Source organism: Halichoeres trimaculatus, unplaced genomic scaffold (assembly GCF_033239565.1).
Source record: "Halichoeres trimaculatus isolate MK-OKI-2021-1 unplaced genomic scaffold, fHalTri1.1 fHalTri1_scaffold_14, whole genome shotgun sequence".
NCBI classification, from domain to species: Eukaryota; Metazoa; Chordata; class Actinopteri; order Labriformes; family Labridae; genus Halichoeres; species Halichoeres trimaculatus.
In genome coordinates this window covers 10029258-10052776 of record NW_027437192.1, presented here as the reverse complement: position 1 = coordinate 10052776, position 23519 = coordinate 10029258, and the positions used below count along the sequence as shown (strand labels likewise).

The 23519-nt window shown below is 40.1% G+C and overlaps 1 protein-coding gene across 2 annotated transcripts in view; it reads right to left on the bottom strand.

Annotated features, from left to right (window-relative positions):
- samd12 (sterile alpha motif domain containing 12) overlaps positions 1-23519 on the bottom strand; it is a 146815-nt gene that overhangs the window by 94058 nt on the left and 29238 nt on the right. For both annotated transcript variants that reach the window (XM_074687453.1, XM_074687452.1), the window contains exon 3: positions 13646-13775. In XM_074687453.1, coding sequence (XP_074543554.1) covers positions 13646-13775 — 130 coding nt within the window. The remainder of the gene's footprint in view (positions 1-13645; positions 13776-23519) is intronic.

Below are 23519 nucleotides of genomic sequence, written 5' to 3'. Positions count from 1 at the left end.
TGTTGGAGTGGTTTAAATAGATAATTCCTGACATCCTCACACAGTTTAAAGTGTATTAATGTAGGCAGTTGCAGTACTGCTGATGCCTAGAATATGAGCACGCCGACGACTACAAACAAACTGCCAGTTCACGCTGCTGGTTGCCAACGCTCCTCTCCTTCCGGTCGGCCAGGCAGTATCAGCAGGGTGGAACAGCTTCTGAAAAAAGTCCAAGCTTTCACTCGCCTGCCCTGCAGTTCTGAGCCATTGGCTTCGACAATCCCAGCATGCCTCAGCTGGGGATTTTTCAAACCACAATTAATACACTGAGCAGTGTAGCATGGCCATGAGGAGAAGTGGGGGAGGATGAGGAGGACGAGGACAGAAGAGTAAATTGGAGGAGAGGAAGTAAATGAGGTAAAAGAGGGCGGGATGCTTGGAGAGAAGGAGAATTTCTGGATGAGATAGAAAATAGTAAATCAGCTGCACGATGCACCACAAACTGTCTGCCTGTGCTGAGGTACAAACTCAACCTTGTGTCAGCTTTGTGTAGTGCTATGTGGGTAATTCACAGGAATTCAAGCTCTGTGTTAGAGCATGGCCTCCGTTTATTTTTCTAGTTCAACACAGAAAGAAGACATGGCAGAAAATCATTAACTCTTGACCCAGAACACACATTTCAAACACTCACATCGTGACACAGTAGGGGTGCTGCAGCAGATATCTGGCTCTGAACATTTGTACAATCACTGTCTTTGAAGACAACAATGACTATTCTAGTCCAACCACTTAACTCTTTCTCTTCTCTGATCACTGCAGCTTCTTTAATGACAGAGTACTGAAAGGATTATATTGTCAATCTCTTTTCTGACACCTGCCTGTCGTGCTTCTATTAATTTCTCTTCGGGGCACCATTTTTCTTCTCCCACCCTTGAAATTTTTGAAAATAGGTTGAAAGCATGTTGTGTTTTTAATTTTGATTTAAAAATAAAAACACAACATGCCGGTAACCTGAATTAGGACACTTAATGAAAGTTGGGGTGTTGTTTGGTATGGTAGACACAGTAGAGTATGGTAAAGAGGGATAGGGTGGGTAGTGCAAGGTATGGTATAAAAGGTAGGGTAGGGTAGGCTAATGTAAGGCAACAAAGAAAATGGCAAGGCAAGATGCGGTAAGGTATGTTAGAAAGGTGTAGACTATAGTATGGTGGTGTAAGGTATGATATAGATAAGGTAGGGTAATGAAGGGTAGCGTGTGGTGTGGTATGGTATGGTAGTGAAAAGTATAGTTCACAAGGATGGAGTATGTTATGGAAATCTAAGGTATGAAAGAGATGGTCAGGTTAGGGGGCTTGTAGTATGTAGTATTTTTGAGAAGGTAGGTAAGGTATACTTTGGTAGTGTCAGGTAAGGGTATGATATATTAGAGTAGTGTATTATATGGGAGAACTTTAGAAAACAGCATGCTATCCGAGGCACCCCGATGAAATAAAATCCTTTATTATATCAGGGACATGTCTACGCTTTTCAACTCATCCGAGTATTCACAAGGACATGATAAGCAACATGAAACAGGTGTTAAAATACCCAAGGAGTGTCATGTGACTGTGTCAGGGGAGGCTGTCATATGACATCAGACATTAGAAAAGACATATAAAGACAAAAACATGCAAGTGAAAAGTACAACAGGCCTGGCTGCACGGAGATAAACAGCCTGCACCAAGCACTGATAGGCACAGTACGTTATAAACTAGGAGAGAAATCTATTTCTTCATTTAGACCTGGGAGGGAAGTGGCTTTTAAAGTATAGATCCAAAATGTCTCACGTTGTAACAGACGTTTGAGTCTGTCCCCTCCCCTCAAAGATCTCTGAGTTACTTCAATAGCCATGATTTTGAGAGAATTTGGATTGGTATGTCCTGCAGAACTGTAGTGTTGTGTCATTGGGTAGTTTGGGTTGAGAGTTCTTATGGCGTACTTGTGTTCTGCCAGTCTTTCACACATTTTTTGCTTTGTTCGCCCAATGTAAAAACAACCACATTCACATTCAAGTCTGTACACCACAAAAGTTGTATTGCAGTTTGCAAAGTCTTCGCAGTAGTAAGCAGTAGTTCTTCAGTGTAATGTATGGGTTGGATATACATATTATGGTAGTGTTAGGTCTAGGTAGGACATATTAAGCTATGTTTATGTATAGGTAGGACATGTTAGGGTATGGCATGGTAGTGTAAGGTATGGTAGAGACAGTATGGCATGGCAGGGTAGGGAATGCAAGAGATGGGGAGTAAAATAGTGTGATAGGACATGATGAAGGAGGGTAAGGCAGAGGACAGAGAAGAGGTATTGCAAGGGGTAATCAGATTATTGTAGGGTAGGGTACATGATAGGGGCAGGATAGGGGAGGGATATGGTGGGAGGGTAGAGTAGGTAGGGTAGTGTAGGGTCAGGTTGGGTGGATTAAGGAGATAGTAGGTAAAGGTATGTAAGAATATACTGAAAGGAGTTTTATGTGCATTTGTTCATAAATACAAAATTATGTACAGCTCAGGCACATACAAAAGCCAGGACAAAATGGGAAAATTCCTGTAGTCGCATTTGCTATTGCATATAGAGAAAATGTCACTTGTCCTGCAGGAGACCACTTTGTTTCCCCATGGAGCTAAAATTCTATGCTAATTAGGGGAACGGACAGGAGCACAATGGCAGCAAATTAACCTTCCTCTCCCTCTCATTTCAAAAAATCCCATTTTTTTGGCTCTGACATGTTTTGGCAGCTGCTCTGAAAGTCAGTGCTACAGTGCAAGAATGTATTCTGTGACTCCATATCCTCAGGTAAATCTACCACACCAGTCACACATATTTCTCAAATCTCCTGCACAGCTGTGTGCCCATATGTGTGTCCTCTGGGGATGAATGTCACCAAGCTACATTTGGCCAACTGCACTCTAAACCTGCACTACACTCTGTCAAGCACAGAATAACAAGTGCTGTGAGTGTTGAGCGCTGAGTAGTAAGTATACTTTTTCCAGCCATGTGCGCTAGATTTCCCCTTAAGAGTGAAAAAAGGCCAAAAGCTTTGGATTGAACTAGCTAACGGCAGTAAATCATAGACCGGAGCTGCACTGGGCAGAGTCTTCTCTGTGATATCACTCAGCTTGAAGTCCTTAAAGTAAATTGTAACTGATTGTCACGGTCACAGAGTTGCTTGTAGCCCTGCAGCTAAAGGGCTACTGCAGCCGCTAAGCACCTGTGATCCAATGCTAATGCCATTCCTGACTGAAGCAGAGAAGGCCAGTTATGATCCTATAGAGAACAGCGTTCAGTTTCAGCAATTAAACCAGTCCAGCCAGCCAGAAAGAGAAAGGGTGAGACACAAAAACACACCCACACACAGCTAATAAGCCGCCTCGTCCTGTACTTGTCACAGCAGCGGTAGCCTCATGCTGATTTCACCACTACTGATCTATTTCAGCTCGCTGATCATTATCTGGCACCACTGTTGGTTAGCCGCAGCTAAAAACCTGCAGACAGCTCGCTGGCACTCTGACGCTGTGGAATCAGTCTTAATGAGTGAAATCAGTGATAGGTTTATAATGAATCAAATTAACTTTCTTGGGTCAAAGGTGCTTTGTGAGGTCATTGTGAAAATCGGCTGGATGTTATGACTTTTTGTCACAGGTGAAGCAAATCACAAAGGGTTTTCTTTTGAGTGATGTGTGGGGTCTTGGTCATGCAGTAAGTGGAAGAAAAATGAAAATGCACAAAAATAAAATTGTGTATTTCATATTAACTTCACCTTTTAGTTGAATCACTTTGGGATTATGCAACCATGTCATGCAAATGATTACATTTGAGTACTTTAAGACACCTCTTCACTACTGTTACTTATCAAACATTTTTTATATGATCATAACTTATTCAATTTAATCTTTTATGGCATTTTCTTAAAAATTCTGTTCTGAGGATTGTTTTTTCTGGATCAGCCTAGAAGATTTTGAATCAACTTTTTACTCAAAAGTACACATTCTCTATCTTCTTTAATGCCTTATTTCTAAGAAAATAGAGCCAATTTCCAGTAACTATATTTTAATGCATTAATGAAGATGGTAGACATACACAATTAATAACAATCAAAGTTTGGATTTGCACTATCACTTCAGCTTTACTTTTTCACGAGATATTTTAAAGTAGTTATGTCACACTTAAACATTTCTAGTAACCTTTTCATCAAAGATAAATACATAAGCTGTGAATGTTAATGTTAGATTGGAAAAATAAGTTCTAAAATGTCCTTTTTATGCAAGGTTTTTGTCCCCTATGGCACACTGTAGTTATGTTACCGCAGCTTCTTCCTGCTTCTTGCTGCTCCCCTGACTGACTGATTGAATCAAAAGTCCTGTGAGAACTCTGTAAATGATCTAGAAATAGTCTAATTTTTATATATTTCCCTGTTCATAAACCATAACTAAAATGAGCTCATCAAAGCCAAAACTGGTTATTTCTCGGTGTCACAGTCTGGTCAGATTTTCCGAGAAGATTAATCCATTTATGGCACAGGTAGGATTCCCTATTGTTATATGCTATGGACATGTCGTGAACATGCAATGATATGCATGCACGAGTAAAAGTGAACATGTTTACTGAGTTTTATGGCAATTGAAGTCAGATCTATTACTACTACTCTCTGTATATTCATCATGGCTCATCCTGAGGACAGCCCACACAATACAGCAGCAGAGCAGCAGTAGTGCATGTGAGACCTGCAGTGGCTTTGGTCCAGCTTTATGGCATATTGTCTGTGGTGCTAAAACAGCATATAGCAGTTCATTCTGGGAATTGTCTTGAGGGGTAGTGGTTAAAGCATAGACAGCTCTGCTGAAAAATAACTTGTACCAAAAAAATGACATCAACTAGTTCATTTTTGGGGTTAACTAAGTTCAAAATGTTCAAAAATGAACTTTGACCATGAACCACTTTGTTTTAATTGGTGTGAACTTGAGCTAGCTTACTTTTTGTGTGAAATGGCACAACTTTGTGTACATATAGCCAGCTTACTACATAGAAAAGTAGTGTTAAAAAATGATCAGCTCTCCATTCATCTGATATTAGGTGATGGCGAATTTGGGAAATGGTGGCTTCACTCTGAAAAAACAACAACAAAAAAAAAAACACTCCAGATACCTGGTGTCATTTCAACCAACACCAAACAACCAGCCCGTACAGCACCTTTAATATCACAGTAACAGTCTGAGTTTGATCTAGCATCTTCGAGCTAAGCATACAGGAGCAGCGACTTAGACTGAAGTCAAGAGGAAAACAAATCACAAATATTGGCAGAGCTATATTTCATAGCGTGAATTTTATTCACAGCGGATTGTATTCTTTACCAAATTAAGACACTGGTAAGTATTGCCTTGCATTGAGTTTAAAACTTGGATGTGAAATAATTGGAGTAAAAAGGAGCAATTAAAAGTGCAATCCCTCAAAACCTTTTTTTTTTGACAGCCCTAAAAGCATAAATTGTTACACCCATCCTGTTTGCTCCGTGCTCATCATTTAAAACTCACAGTCCACAACCCAAACTCACATAATTAAAGAGACAGCATGAGTATTTTTCTCTAGACGTGTGATCGATACCAGCTTCATCACCAAACACCTACAGCTTCAGCTCTGACTGCAATTTGGACTTGGATAATTGTCATGCAGGCAGTCATATCCTGCTATTTTTTCAAAAGACAGACTAAACTTGAAGAGAGCGTCTACGCTGAAATGAGCATCACAAAGAGGACTCCTCACAGAACCCTGCCTGGTCTTAGTCTTTCTCATCTTGGGAGCAACAGCTGAAGTCCTTCCTTGAAAGGCGAGTGGGACGCACTCAGCACGGTGTGAGAAGATTACTGTAATCGAGACAGTAATCACATGGCCTCAGAGTGGTGATGAGATGAGTCGTCTCTGGCTGAATCTCTAATTTTCTTGCAATGATCATTACAGCAGGCTAACAGGGGACGCGAGCTGTAATGACTTGAATATCAAGAGGCCATTCTTCCCTTTCTTTGGGGTCATATTTTTTCTTTCGTAATATGATTACACAGGCAAAGAGCGATTGGAAGAAAAGAGGATGTGAAGGATTATATACACACAGCGTTAACGTATCGAACCAAAATGGAACACGTACTTCCTGGTCACTCCCAGCCTCTGATGAGTCGTTTCCAAACCTTCAATATGGGCCGCATTTTCAAAACATGCAATTGGCAGGACAGTAATTAAGTTTATATTACCCATTGCTTTATAACCATCTTGCTACTGGCACCATTACCCATGATTCATTCTGTCTGTGGATCAAAACTGTCCCCCGAACATCTAACTCTCATCAGCCACGAGCTGTTCAAATTTACTTTTTGGAAATTACACAAAACGATGGCCGCCAGTGGAGCTGTTTTTGTGCCTCCAAAGTTGATACGCCGCCATGTTAGTCCCTTTCACTCGTTTACTACGCGCCTGTTCCTCTATTACACAGCAGCGCTTTTACGACAGCAGTCTGTGAAGCCTGCAGAATTCATTTCCTCATCACTCTAGTGCTGTTTAAACCTTTTGCTGTCTGTCCTTGTGTGTTTTTAAAACAGACCGTGGACTGAGCAACAGATGCAGCTGTGATGTTTCAAGATAGATCTGTGGATGAGAGGGCATTTATAAAAGAAGTGAAGTGGTTTAGTGTGAGCTGCTCAATACAGGCCACCCCTCATTAAACCGTTAATATTACAAGCTATTAATTATTCACACTAAGGTCTTATGACACCGTATATCAATAGATATTATGAGGCTGGTTATTCATTTAGCAGAGTACTCTTGTGTGAGGGAAAACAGTCAAATCGATAGATGAGAGGAGTGGTGTTCTTCATGCTCCGGTCACAATTCACCTTTTCCACTACATCTCTAAGTGACTGAACTTCCAGAGTTAAGTTGTCTCTTTCTTTTTAAATTAATCTTTCACAAAGTAGGTGTTTTATATTCTTGCTGTTGCAGAGTGATATTTTGTGTACACATCAAATGATGTCATTGGTTTTTATTTGTCTAATATTGGTCTGTCATAGATGGATCAGTGCTTTTGTACATGTGTAATGGCTGAAATACACCGGATGCGTCTGCAGTGTGTCTCCCTTCTGTTATGGCTAACAGATCAAATTCAAATCAGTGTGTCAACTTACACTGGATCCATTCTGTTGCAGTACCTCTGCGTGGCTGGTTTGTCATGTTGCAGATAGTACACAGCCACACAGCCATCTTATTTTTTACGGACGCGGAGGGAAGACCAAGCAGGGTAGGTAGTCGTGACCAGAATCTACCTCAAAACACCTTTCAAAATAAAACAGACTGTGTCAAAATCAGTTCATATTTTTAGCTTGACTACAATGAAACAGACATAACGAGCAGAGCCAGACCAGGAGTGTTTGAGGTTTCACAGCCCAACGTGAATGAAGAGAGACTTATCCACAGAGTGGGGAGCGCGGGAACTCCTCTGTCTCGTGACTCAATTTGTCCGTCAGTCATGCAGTTTGTTGGAGTGAACATGCATCCAGTGTAAGTTGACAAACGCAGTCAAGACACAGTGCAACGGAGTCAATCTGCAGATATATCTGGTGTATTTCAGGCATAACAATAATGGCCAGTATAAGATAGTAGTGTATATTTTAACTGTAAAAAATACTGTGACAAAACTGAGACACTCAAAAATTTGGGGGACTCATGCCTCTTAATACTTATGGAAAAATTCACTTCATAATTAATTTCTGGGTGGTCATGGTCACTTGTGTAAGAAAGCCCTAAAAGACCATAATATAGCACACTTTGTTTTCTTGGATTCATTAGGTTAGTTTCCTGAGAACACAACTTTTTATTTCTCATTATCCTGGGCAAACAGACTCAAAGCAATAGCTATCAGTGCATCTACCTGATGTCAAGAAAGTACTGTGCCCACCATAGACTGTAAAAAAAAAAGTTGGATCTCATTGAATTGACGTGGCCACAAAAATTGCTCCCCCTGGTGACCGGCTGCTGTGTAGGTCAAAAACTGAGTCTCCTTCATTCATTCTAAAGGAGCTGTGGTGTAATTTAAAAAAATAAATATGCCTTGTAGAAATGTTTCTCACATCTGTATGCTGTGGTGATAAGATATTTTTGGGCTGTGTTATGTTCATGTCCTTTTCTTTTCTGCAAAGTTTATTTTTAATTTTTCAATCAGTTAACGGAGAGCCAAAAGGAGAGCAAAGAAGAGCTCAGACTTTCGAAAGAAAGAATTAAGACTTTTTCTGTTACCTGGCACCACAGATTCTCTATTGAGCAGAATCTGGCTGCAAGATGGCAGCACTTCAGAAAGGGGTATTTTTGCTTCAAAATTATATATTAGTAAAAGGTGGAGCTATGCTTTCCTGTCTATATACAGGCTATGGTGCCAGCTGACTCTTGTTTAAAGTGAGGATTATCTGTTTGGCACTGGTTGCAGTGACACCTCTGGCCGGAATCGGTAGTGTTTTTCCAGGATAAAGACTCAATTTCCCATAAGCACTTTCATCCACTGTAGTAAGGACAAGACTCTTGTCAAGACATGTATTTGTTTAGGAAGCAAAAGGTAAGGAGAGGAGATCTTTTTAACACTACTTTTCTGTTTTCAAGACAACTTTTACTGGATAAGAAACAATGATGTTGTGTATTTGTTTTTAGTTATGTAGCAAAATGGTTTGAAATGTGACAATTATCAAACTTTGGTAACTCAGTTTGTTCCATAGCGTCATATCAGGCTATAGGTAGCCCTACTCACAGTCCATAACATGTAACATTAGTGAATACCAACCCCAGCCTCACCAAGCAAAACGTGACCTCACTTTTCATTTTATTGATAGAATCAACCACATTTATATATATATATATATATATATATATATATATATATATATATATATATATATATATATATATATATATATATATATATATATATATATATATATATATATATATATATATATATATATATATATATATATTTATATTTATATTTATATCCAAAAGTCACCATATTCTATATTAACAATGAATATCTAATGTAACTGTTATTAGTGAGCAGTTTCTTATTACCAAGAGCCAGAACTTAATATATGAGACTTTATTTTACCATTTCAGAAGTTTTTGAAACCCACCAGCCTCTACAGCTGCTTCTAATTCGGTCTTTGTGAGCCTTTTGAGAGCGTCTGCATTTCCACGTTGTGATGTAATGACCTCGTCTGACAGAAAATATAACTTGATCGTGACTCACCCTTTTCCCTCACTCCTCTCTTCCAACCTCTTGCTTTGATTACCAGTGTCACCACACCTCACGCATTGATTACATCCAAGGTATCGGAAATTGTGTGTTTGGTTAATTTATCTTGCCGAGCTTCTCTCCCACAAAAAGAGCTCCATCCTTGTAATTACAACGGATTAGGGACTAATATCTAATTATGCCCTAATATGCTTTAACGCATTTTTAATGGCAGCTGGGTGTTAAAGTCAAATTGGGCGCTGTCTCTGCTGGGGGTGGGAGGTGAAGATTGAGGGAGCGTAAGGCGTTCTTGGCAGTTTCAGCGGAGGGGAGGATGGGAAACATTGATTTCTTTGGCTGAGGTTTCAGGAGCCTCGCGGGGAGTCAGCTGCTGCATACTGAAGTCATTCTGCATTAAAAATGTTGCAGCAGGCCTGAAACGCAGTAAAAATGCATTTCCCTCGCTCCTGTTTTATGTCAAAGGAGGGAGGACACAAACGCCTGTTTGAATTATGATCTGGAATAGAGACCGTTTATTGATTTGCTACTTTATGAGGGGATGACTACATCGCACAGACAAGTGAGATTGAGTACCGCTGGCAGGCGAAAAAGAAGCTTGAGTGTTTCGTGTTATGGATGGATGGGACAGAAAATACAGTAAAGACACGCTATGGTCTGGAGAGTAAAATCAGGCCTATTCAAGCAGACACACACAGATTATCACTCTTAAAGTTCAGAGCTATAATGACAGGCACTCCGAACAGATACATATTGTCATGCACGCACTTATAAATGTATTCATACTCACTGTTTGTTTGTCTTCGCATGATTGTTTCACTACATTATTCCATTCATCATTTGTTTCCCCGCTTGTTTATTCTAATGGGCTGTAGGAACAGAAAAATATCTGCATAATATTTCAAAGATTGATTGGGATGCAAATTGCCTCGTGAGCCCAATCGCTGCGGCTCGGCCCGTTTTAATTGGCTTCTGTTAATTAATGCTCGATGTGAAGACAAACTGAATTACTCGCAGGTTTTTGCGCATGTCATTACCGCCTAATTGAGCCGGCAGGAAAAGCATGTGTGTGTGCGCATGTGTTTATGTGGAATGTATGCGCTTGCATATTTGGTTAACCCTTCCCTGTCTCGTGTGATCCTGTAAAAATAATTAAACGGGAATAACAAACACAGGTCGTTAAGTTAATTCGCCATTAGGACTCTGAGTTCTAATGGTTTAATCACAGGAAGGCTAACAAGAGAAAACATAATCCATTTACAGGCTGGAAGTGGATGAATCAGGCTTGTTAGAATCATGATGATTGTTTACTTAAAAGAAAGATGAATTTATGGACCTCATGAGAAAAAAATGACAACAAAACACTAAGAAATAACTGAATAACTGCACCTCCTGGCATCATTTCTCCGCTCTGCTACTTACAAACATGTCAATACAAGGATCCCTATACTTCATTATCTGTATTCAAACTATTTTATTACAGCAAATAAGCTCCACATTAAAGCTGTAGTCAGTGTTTATATAGTACGCCAACATGTTTCTATTTTTAAGCAGAGAATAGGGGCTTATATTAGAGAAAAGAAAGTTGGTGATTTCAGAAGTGAAGTTGTATCACAACTAAGTTCTAAATCTGCAAGAAAATTCGTATAAAAATTACTTTTATGAAAACAGACCTAATTTTAGTCAGTTGTAAGCCACACACACTACTGAATACATACGGTATGGAAAAAAACAGTGCACTTTAATTTCTCAGCTGGAGCACCCAAAGCTAAAAGGTCAAAGTTGAGTGTGGAACAGTGGACACTCCTCACCCTAAATAGTCGCCATATTAGCTATGTAGAGGAGGAGGAGGAGCAGAGTTTAAATTCCCAGGATGAAAAGGCATTCCTCTTTTTACAGCAACTTTTATTTCTTAATTACCATATTTAATCATGCATATTAATGATTTTTTTTTTCTGGCATATTAACAGCTTTATTCTGGCAGTTTTTAATATATTTCTCATGCAAATATTTTCCTTATTTTATTAAATTTACAACATTGTTTTATTTTTTTTCTGGCAAATTTGTAGCTTTTAAGCGCTCCATTTATTTAAGTTATATTTTAATCCTTCTTTATATTTTCAATTTTATGAATTTATATTATTCTGACTTGTTTTATTTTTTTATCTAAGTGTTTTTAGCTTTTTAATAGTTCAATTTATTTTGAGATTTGAATCTTTCACTTTCTCATTAGTCATCTGTAGCTCTCCCTTTAAGTACCTGTTGGTCTGCCTTAAACTTTTAAGAAATGTCCCCCTCACACTGGTATTTTTTTATTTACATTTTTATTTCTAAAGAACTTTGTTACCCTGTGTTCAAAAGTTATTTTTTTTATAATATTATTGATAATTGCCTTTTTTCTTAGTTAACAAAAAAATCTCTTACGACTTTATTTTTGTATTTTTTTTCCTTTATTATAAGACTTCACTTTATGTGACTTGTGTCTAGGGGAGATGTAAATCTGAGTGTTCAGACAGGCAAGTTCTGAAAAATGTGAATTATGAAATTTGAAAAAAGGATGGATTCAAACACGTTTTCAGTTCAGAGAGCATGCAATGAACTGTGGGTAATTTCCCAGACCTCTTTGCTGCTTCTGATATGTATGTCTAAGTTGAACTGCAGAGTAACAAGATTCCTGTTTTCAGGCCATTAGGCAGAGGATGCTAAATCTGAAAACCCTCTGTGCTAACATATAACAGTTAGAATATATCAGAGGGTGAAACAGGGAGCATGAGTCATCACACCGCTCATCACCGCCGAGCGATTCATCCCCAGCAGCCACCGAGCCGAGGAGGTCCTCTACAGACAACAAACAAACACAGTAATGTGATCAGTCGTGCACCAAGAGTCAGAGAGCGCCACAATTAATGCTTGTCTGTTGCCATGCCAGTCGCAGCGCCGTTAGCGCCTGGGTGACCTTGAGGAGCCTTGTTAGGGGAATGATTGACGTGCTAACTGTTGTCAGGGGTAACAGTTGACAGTGGGAAGGGAGGGATGGACAGACGGGTAAGCCGGGTGGTGGGGCTGCAGGTGGCAGGCAGTGGGTGCAGAGCGCACCTGGGAAGTTATAAATGAGATCTGGTTTCATCAGGATGAGGAATGACTGACGCAGCAGCGAGATGAAGAGACGACAAGTGTCTCAAGTTCTTCACCGTAAACTGGATCTAGAAGTATATTGCTCCGCTCCTTTAAACACAGGCCATACTTAAGAAGTGGTCATTGTACTTTTGTTTTATACTTTCCATTCTTTCTAATGGCCAGCAGGGGGCAACTCAAAAAGGAGCAAAAGAAGCAGAAGGTCCATGCCCAATCCACACACTTTCCAGAAACATAAACCGTTTCCAAAACTGCAAACTCCACTTGCAGTACATACTGATTTAACAAAAAAGAAAAAAAAAAACTATGTAAGCAAAAACATATCTCCAAAACTACCCTGAGTTCATTCTGATTTGGAGATATCCTCTGTATGCAGACGACTTGCTGTTGCTCTGCCTACATTGGCTTTTAATGTATGCACATGAAAAGCCGCGTTTTCACCAAGCAGTCCGGTTCTGTTCAGTACGCTATGGCACGTGTTGGTACAGTTGGGCCTGATCCTGTATGCATTTCCACAGCAAACTGTGCCCCCTTGTGGTAGTCGGCGTGTAAGCCGGATGCCAAAAGCAGCATCTGTTAGATAACAGCGTGATGCAGTAGCAGCATGACACAGTAAACCCCACTAATAAATCCAATGAAGAAGAAAAACACTGCACAGTAAACAAAGAAACACAATGGAAGACATCCGGAATTTCATTCTCTTTGTGATTTCCATGTGGCTCTTTGATACAAAGTGCAATCAAGCTTTGTTTCAGAGCAGACAGTGTGCTACGAGGAGAAATGCGGCCGGTAAGTGACGATTCTTTCAACCAATCAACACTCTGCAGTGTTGTAGCTCCACCTTTCGAGATCTGGTCGGTTTAGTCTGGCACCTCAACGGAAGAGTCCCAAAAAGTGGGACGGCTTGTCTCGGTTATTTGGGGATCCTTTCCGGGATTAGTCAGTGGAAACACCATAAAATGCATGCAGTGCCGAGACAAACCAAACTGAACCACTTGGTGGAAACGGGGCTAAAGTGAGTGGAGATGTGCGCCGCCCATCTCAGACTTTGGTATTCCATGTAGGCATAGGAAGTTACAGGGAGCTCCAAGAACAGAGCCATTCAGCCAAATATTACTTTTTTTGACAACCGTGGTCCTGTCTGAACCTGAATACAAAGGAACATACAACCACCACAAGTTATTTTGTTATGTCTCAATCAAAGTTGGGTAGCAGTACCTGTGATGTCATGCTGTTTGAAGGAGTCGCTGTAGATCTGGTGCTGGTTGGGACAGTGCTTCTTCAGCCATTTACACACGTCCTGTTGGGTCCACAGGGCCACAGGTTTGGACAGCTTCACATATCCTGGCTGAGAGACAAGGAAAAAAATGAAATTCAAGAAAAAAAACAGGAACAAAACTACCTCTCACTTTTTTAATAGTACACTATAGCTCCTATATTTTACAGTCTTGCATGTTTACATTTTAACATGCATGTGCATGTATTATTAAAGCCTGAAAGCATTCCTGATGGACGAGTGCTTTCACTTTTCACTCAGAAGTAAGCACATTTTCACAGGTCATGGTGCATCCATGTGACACCTTCCATCTGACTGATTTCGTCATATAATATTAACCAGGAGCTGTTTGACACTCTCCCTCAAAGATCAATAAAGTATTAATCTTTTAAAGAAGTGAGACATAGAAGTCAAAGTGGGTAAGGTCAGAAATGATTTATTTACTCAGTCTGACACCGGAAAGATACTGAAAGCTTTGACATTGTACGACAGTGAGTGTCGTGGGTTTCTGTGAAGATAGTGTGAAAGTGAAAAAAAAACAACAACCCTTTTTTAAAAGCAGCCTCTGTCACCAACAGGCTGGTGTAACTCTAATGTGTAAATTGACTACCCAGCATTGAGGCAGTTTGGGAGTAATTATACAGAGTTAATGTTTTTGTTTGCTTTCAGTCTTTCTCATTTTCCTCAGAAGCTGACAAACACGTTGAGCTAATTTCCCTTCGTGGGAAAAAAGCCCTCCATCGTGAGATTCTTGCAGTATTTACAGCAGCTTTTATTGACAGGTTGCTCACCTTTAACTGCACATAGCCAGTGGTGCAAAACAACAAAACATAAAAACATGACAGAAACAAGACAAGAGTGGAGTTCTGCCTTCACTGGAGGCTGGATGACAGCTGCTTTTGTGAGTGATTTGTTTTCTGGTTTTGTTTTGCGGTTGCTATTATTCGACAACAGTAGAGAGAAATAAAAAGAATGTGCATATGGTTTTAGGGATGTCCCGTTGCACAAGGAGACGCCCAAATACTCACGTTGCTGGCTCATTGACTTCTACATTTCTTGTCTCTGGGACTAACTCAGAGGCCTCCAAGTTAACAGTTTAATGGCAAAAAGAAGGCAGCATGAGAGAAGTAGCCAGCCGCTAAAACTGTGTTTTTCATCATAAACACTCTTTATGTGAAAATATGTAGATAAGTGGGAAAAATTAGTTTTTCTTTTAAAGTGAATGTTTCTCCAGCATGGGCTGCAAGCTGAGCTGCTGCTCACTTGTTAGGCACCCTGCTTGCTTATAGGTTGAGATTCCCCCCTATTCATCGGTAACTTTTTTTTTTTTTTTTTTTCATTTCAAAAAAGTAGATTCTTAAAAAAGTAGCTATACCAGAAAAAAAGAATGTCATAAACTGGGAGCTGAGCTGCTGAAAATCATTTTTTGGATAAAACTGGTGGAGTAGATTTATTCTCAGATTGACTAAAACCTGAAACAACTCAGCAAGTTGCATGTACAGGTTGGAGAGATTTTGAGGGGTTTCTAAGTGATCTTGAAAAAGTCTCATTTCTAGATCTACCTCTGATTGTTGTCCAAAACTTAAAATTAGATTATCACCACATGACTAGGTCTCCATTACAATACCGCAATGGTTGACGAAAAAGATTTCTGGGATTAATTTTGTAGTTATGATGGTCACTAGAGCTGGACTTGCAAATAGAAAAAAGACAGAGGAGGAGAAGAAAGCTAAACAGAAGAGTGACAGAGCAAGGGCTCAAGGCTAAAACACAAGCTAACGGCTAAAACACAGGCTAAACTGTTTGAAAGAATTTTTGTTCTTATCCACATGCATCAGTTATACAGCAGGTCTGTTCAAACTTGAGAGTCTATTAATAAAATGAAGAGTGAGGTTATGTTAGCTCTGCTCGGTAGATGAGCGCTGGCGGGACATAGCAAGGCTTCACTAACGTGGCAAGTTACGGATACGGATCTCAGAGCACCGGGCTCTGAGAAGCGCTGAATACAGCCAGCTTGTAAAAAAAATAATAAATAAAAAAGTTAAATGAGTTTCATTTTTTGAAAACCAACACACACCTTGGTCCTCGTAACACTTGCTTTTCCAAATAGTCCTCACAAACTTACTGACTTAAAAAAAACGCACTTTTAGATTACACTCTGTTTGTGTCAATGAGGCTGGGGGCTGAGCTGCTTGTTCCTCTGTATCAGGAGGTGACATAAAACTGGTGAAGCAGATTTTTTTTATTCACAGATTAACTCAGACTGACCTAGCGGTTTTACAGCAACAATCATGTTTCCCATTACTTTGTGCTTGTGCTTTGGGTCTGGGAGCCGAGTTGCTGTTAACTCTGTATCACTAGTCAAATCAAACTGTGGGAGCAGATTCATCAACCAATCTACCAAAATAAAAATAATGACATTGTTTCATTTGTTTAACTATTTCACTTCTACACTCTTGGTAAGCTCTTTGGGGCTCAGCTGCTGCTTGCTTTATCTCGCCTGCTGGATAAAATTGAAGAAGCGGACTTGCTGACTAATTTAGTCATTTAAAAAAAAGGTCTGATGTCTCCTTTAAGTTCTTTGTTGACACTTTTGAGGCTGGGAGCTGAGCTGCTTGTTGCTTTGAATGAGGGGATGAATTATACCGTGGGAGAAGAGTTATCCTCTGATGAACCAAAACCTGTAAGACAGACTCAGCAAGCTTTTTCACTTCAGCAATTTTTGTTTCTCCAGTTATTTTTGTTTACACTTTGAGGGCTAAGAGCTGAGCTGCTGCTAACTTTGTATTCCCCTTGAATACAACTGTGGGAGCAGAATCATTTACCAAGTTTTTGAGCAATTCTTTTTACACTCTTTTTTACACTCTTTTTTGACACTTTGGGGGCTGGGGGCTGAGCTGCTGGCAACTTTGGCTCACTTGGTCATTGCTATCTTTTATTCTTTTAATAAGAGGTCAAATATGATAGTGACATGGCCTGAAACTTTAAAAAGTAGTGCAGGAACTGTCTGTCCAACTACTACTCATCAACAAGTTTGAATCTTTAAAGTCTGACATGTAAACCATAAGACTCTCAGGATTAAGTGGTTTTATGTTTTACAAAGACGGGAGAAAATGAAAACATATTCAGAGATGCAGGTATCTGCTTTTTACTGTACTGTGGTTGTAAAACGCCAGTCTGCCTTAAATCCTTCAGCTGCAGGCAGAGCAGTCTCCTGCCAAAGGATCCCTCTTGAAAGTGCTGGCAGTGCTTTTGATTCTGATTGAGGGGCTAATAAAATTACAAACAGAGAGAGGTGATTAAAATTTCACATCCACTCCCCTCCACTCCAGCCCGCTGCTCTCCGCTCTGGCTGCTGTGTGGTTCGGCATAGCAATGGAGGCTTCTTCTTCTTCTTCCTCTCCAAACACAGAGAGTGGAGAGAGTGCAGAATAACAGGTACTAGCAGAATTTTTCTCCCCTCTCGCTTCTTCCTCCCCCTCCACAACCATCACCTCTCATCTCTCCCCCGTATTCAATCTCGCCTGGTCCCTGTCAGATCTATCACATTGTCTTTCTCACTTCCTCTCCTCACATCTCATCTTCACCATCTCCTGCTTCTTTTCCTATCACCTGTTTCTTATTATATGGCTCTACCTGGCTCTCTCCATCCCACTCACTTTATATCTACCACCCTGGTGGGAGAGGAGAAATTGAGGCGAGGGTAGATGCTGGTTTTTTGGCATGTGGCGTGTATCCTCAGCAGGTAGGAGAAGTGACAGACGGCCAAAGTACGCAGGTACAGGCAAGTAGGCGATGCTCTTAATGTGATGGCTTGGCAGCCTGAGTCTGCAGGGAGAGGAGGGGTGAGGTATCGCAAAACCACATTAACCATTAAACACAGCTCGGCTCAATGCTAATTAACCCCGACTGGGAGCCTGAGGCGACGAAAGAGAGGGAGAGCGAATGGGAGGCCTGGCTGGAGAGAAAGAGTGCGAGGAAGAAGAAGAGGCTGGACTGGCGGATGAAGCAGAGGAATAACAAGGGAAAGGAGAAAAAATAAGATCCAGAGTGGACTCTATTTGTGAGTCAATGACCATCTGTGTTTTACATTCGCCGCTGATTTAGCCCGTAGCTGTGTTCCCCCGGATCCGGAACAATAGGTGAGCTGGTGCCTTCCTGCCAAATAGAGGCAAAGGGCGGAGGAGAAGAAAACAGCAGAGGGAAGAAAACAGGAGTGGAATCACGCTCAAAGAGCTGCGTTCAAGAGACTCTGGGCCAATTAGAGATTTGAGTGACAGCAGAGGGGGTGAGAGGAGCCCAGTTTATTTCGAAGGAATACGTCAGGAAGCAGGCACGTGTACTCGAACATATACCAAAACACACAAAAATGAAAACATGTTTCACAATGTAATCATCATGTGTGCCAATTCAGTGTAGCACCGTTGTCCTTGGCTTTAATTGATAACTGAAAGCCCAGTATTCTCCATGTTACCTTAGCAACAGAGCAAGGACAACCTCAAAAATTAAAAAGATGAGGAATAAAAACCCGTAGGGGAGGAAGAAGAACACACACACACACACACACACAACCCGAGTATGAACCATAGTGGGGAATAAACATCCACACAAGCATTAACAGCTCACAGTGGAAAACTATTACTTACATAATGAAGCATGTAATCGCGCCAACGCTGATAAGCATTTAAAGATCCAATGTGAATGCACTCGGCTAAATTAATCAAGAGGCAATCACATGGCCCCTTTGTGGAGACAATATTGGAATACAAAAAAGAACTGGGAATCGAAAGCACTGCGAGGCGTTCGAGAGCAAACACCATGTGACGGAGGGAGCAGATTTGGCAGCGAGGACTTGTTTCCGAGGAGAGAAGTGTCGCGATTTCCATTTTGGATCAAGATTGCTAGGCTGATTGCGGGGTCAAACAGCTTCACACTCAATTAAAAATGTTAACTGCAGCGGCAATTAGCACATATAATGACATTGTTTTTTCCAATCATTTCCCATATTTAATTCTGAACAAGCTACAAAGACCGTATGATGTGAAGCAGATCTGGCAGAGCCTTGTTTATTTCACAGGAATAGCTCAGAGTTGAACCTTAACCTTTAGATATTTCTCCCAGACAAAGAGACGTACGCAGGGTTCATTTGTGGTGCAAAAATATGAACAAGGGTTGAACAAATATTCAATAGGTCTTTGACAGAAAAAGAGACGGAGCTTTTGTTCAGAGTCATTACAGCTGTCGGGCAGCCTTCATTAGCAGCCGTATTGTTTGCTGGATGAAACACGGTCGCGTTCAAAACAATTCTGGTTCTTTGTGCAATCATGTTTGAGAGCAAAGTGAGTCTGAGAGAGAGCAAATAGGCTCTGTTGTTATATACATGACATTTAATCAGGAGAATTTCAGAGACTAGAGGTGGGATTTCTGTTTTGAGGGGGCAATGTTTCCTTATTTTGAACATTTCTGTAGTCATAGTTAGTAATGTACCAATCCAACTTTTCGGGTTCCAACACCAATACTCTTACAAATATCGATACTGATACCTGGGCTTTAGGTATCGACCGATACTGATTGGCTACCAGTTTTAAATTATCCCCCACATGCCCTACTGTGGCGTAGGACTGGTAATGTTTGGGTAAAAGGCAAAAAATGAATGGATGAAATTACTGAAGTTGATATTTATCTGAACTATAAAAAGTTTACCAGCAAAACAAAGCTTTAGCATGTACAGAAGTTTATATTCAAATGTAAACTTTTTTACCCTGTGCAGCAAAAAACAAAAAAAGTGCATCAGAAGAAACATTTCAAATGAAATAGCAAAGAACCCTTGGAAAAAAAGAAGAAAATAGAAAAAAAAGGCCTAGAGCTGGTTGCCTGGATCACCCACTGATACCGATCCAGCTATGAGGGGCACCGACACCCAAAATCAGGATCGGTGTCGGTGCATCCCTAGTCTTGATAAGGTCCAGAGTTTAATAATTGTTTAAAAAGAAAGAGGTCAGCTTGGAAAGTCAACAGATATCACTCAGTAATCATTAAAAACATTTGAAGTTTTTTCTTTGAGTGTAAATAACTCTGGAAATCAGGATTTAAATGTATTTATTTAAAAGGACAGGGTGCAATAATAGCATTTCCACACAGTATCTGAGTAATTACTTGTGGTGCTTGGGATTTTGGACCCTATAAAAAAGTATCAACTGACTCCACTACCAAACTAATGCAAGTTTTCACTATTTTTTGGGGGAACTGTCAGTTACAGGCCCTTAAATTCATCAAGTCTAACCGATGTGGAAACTGTGATCTTCAACATGCCTGTTTTTGTCCCTTTATATTAGCTTTTATTTACATGAACTAGATAAACTACAGGTTGCTTTACAGTTTGCTGGCATTACATCAGTGAAATCCTCTGTTACACACTGACCTCTAGAGTCCAATCTAAACACTGCAGACGTTTTTTCTTTTAAAGTGTGACTGGACAGAAAAAACGCTGAGAGGAGGAGAGGGAGGAGGGGGAGGAGGGTCGTCATTAATGTCGTGTTGATGGAGAGAAGGCCTGTTTGAGAAACGGTCGTCCATTCTATCTGCACCGCACGGCTAATTAGCCAATCAGCACCACTCTTTTTCTTTCTCTGCTTCCCTCTCTCTTTCCCTACGCTTTAAAAGCGTCTCACTCAGTCTCCCATCTCTTCTTTCATCCCTCTCTCATTCCTTTCTCCCTGCCTCACCCTTACGATCTCTCAATCCTTCCACCTCTGTCTTTTTTCTCTCCTTCCTTCCTGTCTTATCCTCTGTCCTTCTTTCCTTCCTGTTTCTCTCCATCCTTACCCTTTCCTTCCTTTCTCTCGTAATACTCTCTCTTCTTCCTTCCAGTCTTTCTTTTCTTCCTTTATTTCTCCCTTTCCTCATTCTTTTCCTCCTTCTTTCTTCTCTCACTGCACTCTGTCCTTGCTTCATACCTCTTAGTGTCCTCTCTTTTCTTCCTTCCTTGCTCTTTTCTCTTCTTTTCCATTTCCCCTCCTTCACTTTCTCACCATCCTGCCTTCATTCCTTCTCCTCTCTTTTTCACTTATTCACTTTCCCTATCTCAATTTCTTTCACCCTGTCTGCCTCTGTTCTTCCTTCCCACATCCCTCTTTCCCCCTGCTGCCCCTCTTTTTCTTTCTTTCTTTCTTTCTTTCTTTCTTTCTTTCTTTCTTTCTTTCTTTCTTTCTTTCTTTCTTTCTTTCTTTATTTCTTTCCCAGTGTCCCCCTCTTTTTATCCCCTTTCTCTTTCTTTCTTTCCCAGTGTTCCCCTCTTTTTATCCCCTTTCTCTTTCTTTCTTTCCCAGTGTTCCCCTCTTTTTATCCCCTTTCTCTTTAGTCACTCATCGTGATTTTCTCTTCCTCTTGTCTTCTCCCATGTTGCTTTCTCCCAACCATACTTTTTCTTCTTTCCTCTCTTTTTTTTTTCCATCTCTTTCCCTCAGTTCAAATCCTTCCTCTTTATTTCCCTCTTGTTTCTCTCTGCTCTCTTTCTCCTTACCTCTCTATTTTTTTTCACATGCTCTTCTCTTCAGTCCCTCTCTGCCTGAGCTGGCAGGAGATGAAAATTCCCAGCATTAATTAATCTGTTACGTTCAGGAATAGGGATGAAACCAGGATACGTGTGCACGTGTTTGTGCTTGTGTGTGTGTGTGTATGTGTGTGTGTGTGTGTGTGTGTGTGTGTGTGTGTGTGTGTGTGTGTGTGTGTGTGTGTGTGTGTGTGTGTGTGTGTGTGTGTATCTTCTGACACAGAATATCACGCTATGCTGATGATTTAATAAGCCTTCATATTAAGCTGCCTCTGTTAACTTTACTCCGGCTCATCAAAGAAAGTACATTAGACTCCTGAACACAGCCTGACCTTGGGATTCATCAGGGCCCATAATGCACTGCAGGAGAGCATTAACACCAAACAAGACATGTGCACCTTGGGCTTCGTATTGATTACAGCTGAAATGAGATGATTTGACATGGCTGTTATAAGAAATCCTCTGGGGGCAATAAGCTGTTTAATGTGAGCTGTAGCCCACGCTTTGGCACAACGATGAATCCAATCAGCTGGAATTAAAGTTTACGTGATTCGTTCACACTGGTAATTTGATCCCCTAAAATTAGATTATTAGTATGTTTTTCTTGAGTCAGTCCCAAAACTGTTGGTCTTGTTAAGAGTTCACCTTGACTTTATGTGAGAGGAAATCTAAAATATAGAATTAAAGACAAGAAATTATAGAAGAGATTATAGAATTTCTGCTGCCAGGAGGTCAAAGTGTGTTGATGTGTAAAAAGAACATTTAGAAAGTTCTACCATTTCTACTCTTCTTTTCTACCCTCAATAGAGCGTACTATTCTATACTATTCTATTAGAAATTGATATATGTCTTTTTGTTCATTGTATTGAAATATTTTCCATTGCCTTTATTTCTGTTTCAGTTATTCCAGGAAAATCATTCTATTTTATTCTATTCTATTAATTCCTGTTCAAGTCTAGTCCAGTCTAGTTGAGTCTAGTCTAGTCCTTCTTTTCATGTAATTCTTTTGTCATCATTTCCATTCATTAATATTTTCTTCTAGTTATCCTCTTCCATGTCATTCTACTCAAGTCTATCCAATTTTGTTGTAAACTTTTCCATGCTATTGTTTTGGGGGTAATTTCATTCTATTTGATTTTATCCTTTTTAAAAAGTTAATACCATTTAGGTCAATCTATTCTACTCCAGTCATTCCATTCCAGGTGATTATGGTGAATGTGGTCTATTCTCATCTATTCTGTAACACAAATTTAGTTCATTCTGCTTTGGTCTTTTTTTTCAGGTCATTCTATTGTATTCTGATCTTTTCTAATATTCCTGTCTTTTTTAGTCATTATTTTTAATTCTTTACTCTTCCCTTCTCTTCTAGCTATTGTTGTCATCTTAATTCTATTCTATTCTATTCTATTCTATTCTATTCTATTTTTTTCTTTCTGAGAGTAGTAAGTTGAGTTTTTTTTTTACAGAATAACATTGGGCTGGTATTACAGATGAAATGCACGAGTTCTTGTTGCATTTCTAGTGGTATATATTTTGACTGATGTCATGATATATAACTCATGACTTTGTGGACCAGTTCTTTTGAGTTCTATCCCAGAAAACAAACTGTTTCTTAACTGCAATCCAGGGATAAACACGGAGCTTAAAAGCTTTGTAGTTTAAATTGTTTAAGCTGGAACTGATCAAACCTAACTTCTCTTTCAAACTGAACTGTGATGTGGTGCAACATGAAGCATAACATGTTGTTACAGACTGCATATTGCAGATGTTGAAACCATGGACTCATTGACAGAAACTATAGATGTGAAAAATACAGATAGAACAGAGAATATCACATTCCCATAACTGTGCATGTGTGAGTGTGTGTGCATGTTTACGATACGTGTATTTGCTCTAATTGAACCCCAGCCTGTCAGTCTGATTCTTCTAAGGCTCATCCAGGGTTTACACAGAGGACTCTGTCTGATTTTAAGTGCTTCCACTTGCTTTGATTGACAGCTGATTACCACAGATTTTACACGGAGAAAGAGAATATGAGTGTGTGTGTGTGTGTGTGTGTGTGTGTGTGTGTGTGTGTGTGTGTGTGTGTGTGTGTGTGTGTGTGTGTGTGTGTCAGCTGAGATCATTCCTCCCACTTTCCAAACCCCAGTCTATTTCTGGAGAGGAAGTAAAGAGTCTATTCTGCATCGCTGATGATGGGCTCTTTCATCTTTTACCAGAAAGACTGGGGAAGAGTGGAAACAGCCTGAAACAACAGTCTGTCT